At 39.7% G+C, this 5016-nt stretch overlaps 1 protein-coding gene across 1 annotated transcript in view; it reads right to left on the bottom strand.

Moving 5' to 3' along the window:
• LOC106532216 (calretinin) overlaps positions 1-2793 on the bottom strand; it is a 16539-nt gene extending 13746 nt beyond the window's left edge. The window contains exon 1 of the mRNA XM_014028243.1: positions 2591-2793. Coding sequence (XP_013883697.1) covers positions 2591-2684 — 94 coding nt within the window. The 5' untranslated portion in view covers positions 2685-2793. The remainder of the gene's footprint in view (positions 1-2590) is intronic.
• Between the last annotated feature and the right edge of the window lie 2223 nt (positions 2794-5016).

Below are 5016 nucleotides of genomic sequence, written 5' to 3'. Positions count from 1 at the left end.
GTGTGTGTGTGTGTGTGTGTGTGTGTGTGTGTGTGTGTGTGTGTGTGTGTGTTCTAATCCTGTGGCTCGTTAAAGCCCACAGAAATAACTGCTCTCAGTTCATCGAGGCTTGCTGCCAGAGTTGAGCTGCCGTCCGTCCAAATCTTCGCCGCCACTCGGAGCGCACCACTGCACACCKAGCAGATGAAGTCCCTGAACATTTACAAACACAGCTCAACTGCTGATTGCTCAACAAACATTTCGAGCGGCTGAAACTGACGTGAACGCCGACGTGACTCAAATGCCTCACATGAACAAACGCTGCCGTGTCAGCAAGATTAAAACATGTTGGAGTTTATCAGCGTGAGTCACTGTAAGGACAACTTTTCCTTCAAAAACAGACTCTGCCTCAGTGTCTATGGGGATAATAGAATGGAAACCCTGATTTGCTGCAACTAACCTAAACCGCATGCATCAACTCAAGGTCCTCAGGCCAAATCTGGCCCTCGTTAACATTTTATTCGGCCGCAAATGTCGCACTTTAAATGTGAAATAGCTTTATTGTCACTGTATTTGGTGCATTTCTCTCATGACAGCTTGCAACCTTCAAGCCAAGAAAATTAATATATAATTAATAATTGCATTTTTTAGTAAGGGTTTTCATTTTTTTAATCTGATTTGTTTGATTGTGATAAACTGTATCTTTAAATGAAACGGTTGTTGATAGAGAGTAAGGCAGAAGAAATTAATGATATGTATTTTTAAATGTAATATTTTGTCTTCATCTGTTAGTTTATGTTCTAAATGATATTAAAACGTAATTTCGGAGGGTCATTTGTGTTATTAGAATTTAGAGAACTAACAGTGTTTTGACGTTATAGCTCCTGATCAGAAAAGACAAATCAATTCCACCTCTGTCAACACAATCACCATATTCACAAGAAAACTTCATTTTAGATGAGGATTATGTCTTATTCTGTTGGTTATTTGATTTTTCATGTTAAAATCTGATACTGAAAAATGAAAAAATGCCTTTCTCCAAGAGGTCCACGGTGAGGAACTTGAAGCTACCTCAGGTTCCACAGGACTTGACGACGTTGCTAAACTTCTGGTTTAAGCAAATAAAAAGCTGAACCGTCATTCTGTTAATGGAGACAAATAGAATAACCATCTATTTTTCAATATCTGTTTTTTAAATAAGAAAAGTACACAAACCTCAAAGCTTTAATTACTGTACAGAAGTCTACTTTTAAGCACTGATAAAAGGTCTTAAAGCTGATCAGTGTTTTTGTTGCTCTGAGGGCTTTACAGACTTGATTGGGTTTCTGATTCGCAGCATCTGATTTCTTTCACCTCTGCAAGGCACAAAGATTTAGACCCTTTAAACACATCGCTGGTGTCAGCTATTCCACAAACACAACTAAACGCTTTACAAAACCCTCTAAACTGTAATTTATTGGCCGTTTCTATCTCTGCCTTTTGATTATTCTAATAGCTAAATAAAACCTAAAGGCAGCTTTAGCTCCTGTTATGTAACAGGACTTACTGTATTTGGTCTTTTTTCCATCTCTTTGCAAGATTTGCATACCTTTCTCCACATAAAGGATTCAATCGGGTCAGGACTAAAACTGGATCAAACGTGATATGAGCAGACCCTCAGCACTGCCAGGATGTGTCTTCTGATGAAAACGCTGCAGTTTGAAGGGWTGGGGGTTTGGTGAGGGTTTAACAGTTCAGGTCAGAGGATCTTCAGAATGGCAAGAGAAAATAATCCCGTACTGAAGTTGCAGCGTGAAAAACTGGTTAAGCTGGACTGGTTTGTGCCGATATTGAAAACTGACAGCAGCAGTTTGGCTGCAGCTCAGGTGAATAAATGGAAAGTTACATTAATCCTGTTCACTTGAATTTTTTTATGTTGCTGAAGAGCTTTGCTTCACTACTATATGAAAAGAGGATTTAAATGGTTTTGTTGTTGTAAGAGATTAAATTCTTCAAAATGTAAAAGCTAAAAACAAATCAGGGCACTAAATATCAGTAAATACAAGTTAAATTCTGTAAAACGAAGAAAGATGTGGTTTTAGATCATTTTCCACCCAGTCCAACATTAACCATCACATTTATTTAAGTTGTCTGCACAAAGTGTTTTTAAATATTTTTTTGTAATTTTAATGCAACTTTCCCTGAAAATAGCTATTGTATTTTTCTAATTTTTCTCTAGTAGCTAGTGTACAACAGCATCCACCACGCCCTCTTCATGCAGTAATTTTCTAGTAATTGTGCAGATTTGAAAAGCTGGAGGAAACATATTTCACTCTTTCATCCTCCCCTCATCCATCTGCATCCAGCATTTCTTCATCCTCTCTGTTTCTTTCTTTTCAGATCATTTTGCTATTTAAAAACAACCCCAGAAACAATTTAATTACATCAAGCGTGAGCAACAATATTAATTAATATTATTAAAAATCTAAAATCTGTTTTTCTAAAAGTAGAACAGAATGAAAACTACTTGTTTTTAAATATTATCTCAAAAATCCGAAGATTTGAAATCTACTAGACAAATATGAAAACTTTTTTTTTGTAAATGTAAAGAGCTCCAGCTGATTGCACCGACCGTCTGCGTCAAAGTGTTTCCAGATATCGATGAACTGCGCAGCTGTGAGCTCCGCCAGGTGCAGGTGGGGCAGCTGCTCCGCCTGAGTCGCCATCTCTGCTTCTTCTCCCTCCTTCGGCTCGTCCGGACTGATTGGAGGTCTAAAAACTTTTTTTCCCCCACCGGCGTGGAGCTCCTCGGATCTGTGAGCAGAAGCTCCTCAGCTCGAGCTTTTAAACCACCCGCGGCGCGCGCAGTGCCCCTGATCACCGCCAGGGGGCGCGCGCGACGTCAGATGGAGACTTCAGGATGGAGGCAGGAGGAGAGGAGACAGGAGCGAGCAATGCTGGAGACAGAAGAGAGGCAAGTGGGAGACAGGAAAGAGATATGTGGGGGACAATTTTGAGACAAGAGAGGCAAGTGGGAGACAGGAAAGAGATATGTGGGGGACAATTTTGAGACAAAAAGGAGACAGGAAAGAGACATGTAGGGGACAATTTTGAGACAAAAAGGAGTCAGGAGAGAGATAAGTAGGAGACAAAAGAGGGGCAAGTAGGGGACAGACAGAAAAGAGACAAGCGAGAGACCGAAAAGGATGAGGAGACAAGAAGGAGACTGGAGAGAGACATGTAGGAGACAATTTTGAGACAAAAAGGAGACAGGAAAGAGACATGTAGGGGACAATTTTGAGACAAAAAGGAGACAGGAGGGAGACATAAGAGACAAGTAAGAGACAAAAGGAGTCAGGAGAGAGATAAGTAGGAGACAAAAGAGGGGCAAGTAGGGGACAGACAGAAAAGAGACAAGTAGGAGACAAAAGAGGGACAAGTAGGGGACAGACAGAAAAGAGACAAGTAGGAGACAAAAATAGAGACAAGCGAGAGACAGAAAAGAATAARGAGGAARCAAAAAGGAGACTGGAGAGAGACATGTGGGAGACAAGTAATAGACAAAAATAGGAGAGACAAACAAAAGAGGGACAAGGAGAGAGACAAAAAGAGACAAGTAAGTAGGGCTGCCACGATTAATCGATTAATCGACGACTAATCGATTATTAAACTAATCGATGATGATTAATTTAATCATCGATTAATCGTTTTCTTTTTTTTTGTTGTTGTTGTTCTTTTCTTGGTTTTTCTCTCCAAACTGCTTTGACAGCTTCCACTGCCACATCTGCCTTTCTGTCCTTGACACACATGTACAGTAGTGGTAACTGGGGTAGGCCGTGGACGTCACAAGACATTATACAGACAGGCTCTGGTACCATGGCTACCTGGCAACAAAGCTCAAAGTGTGGGATCATTTTAAGAAAATGAAAGAGAAACCTGTGCAATATCTGCAGAGCAGAACTTGCCTTCCACAGCGGTTATTTTTAGTTAGCATATAGCTAAAATCTAACCATGGTTATATAATAGCAGCTGCATTCTGGCACAATAAGTTCTATGTTTTATATTTAATTAACGTATGATCCGATTAGTCGACTAATCGAAAAAAATAATCGGTGATTAATCGATTATAAAAATAATCGTTTGTGGTAGCCCTACAAGTAAGAGGCAAAAGAGAGACAGAAAGAGATAAGGAGGAGACACAAAGGGAACAAGTAAGAGACAAAAAGGAGACAGAACAGAGACAAGTAGGAGACAAGGAGATGAAAGGGACAAAAGACAAACGAGAAGGGGACAAGTAWAACAGACAATAAGGAGAGAGAGAGAGACGAGTAGGAGACAAGTGGAGACAAATAAAACAAAACCAGGAAAGGAAGAGTCAAAAGAAGAAAGAAGAGGGACAAGTAAAGACAAATAGGACAAGAAGTAGACAATGGAGAGGCACAAGAGAGACAGTGAGAGACAGGAAGGAGATGGGAGAGAGAGGAAATTAGACAAGAAGGAAACGAGAAAGACAAGACAAGGAGACAAAAGACACGTCACTTATTTGCTCATAAAGTCAGGTGAAAACCTACAGAACAATAAAACTTCTCCAATGTCTAAAGATTCTGTTTTTATTTCAGCGTCAACACAAAACAGGTTCCTTCTCTACCTGCTGGAGCTTTTATACGTCTGGCTGAACAGATCAGAGTTAAGTGGCTGAAAGGTTGAACACAAAAAAATGATTTACTCTGAAAACAAATGGAAAAAAAAGTCACCAAACTTTCAGAAAGCCTGGAGAATTGTTAATCATGACGTCAGTCTGGAAACAAACCAAGTGGGGGATGACTCGAGACTTTTGCACAGCCCTGTGTGTTTTCAGACAGAACATAAATAAATTACACTTTCTCCATCACCTCAGGAGGAAATCTAAACAATAAAAACAAACTAATGTTTCGCTTCAATAAAACCTACATTTTCTCATAAATCTCTTCTTCCTCTGAGTTTATTTTAAAYAAATGAYCTCTTTCCTATTCCTGAAATATGGRAATATTKATGCCGCTGTTTGATGGACAGGYGTAA

This window comes from Austrofundulus limnaeus, unplaced genomic scaffold (assembly GCF_001266775.1).
Source record: "Austrofundulus limnaeus strain Quisiro unplaced genomic scaffold, Austrofundulus_limnaeus-1.0 Scaffold5, whole genome shotgun sequence".
Taxonomy (NCBI): domain Eukaryota; kingdom Metazoa; phylum Chordata; class Actinopteri; order Cyprinodontiformes; family Rivulidae; genus Austrofundulus; species Austrofundulus limnaeus.
The sequence above is the reverse complement of the archived record's forward strand: the minus strand, read 5'-3'. Positions and strand labels throughout refer to the sequence as shown.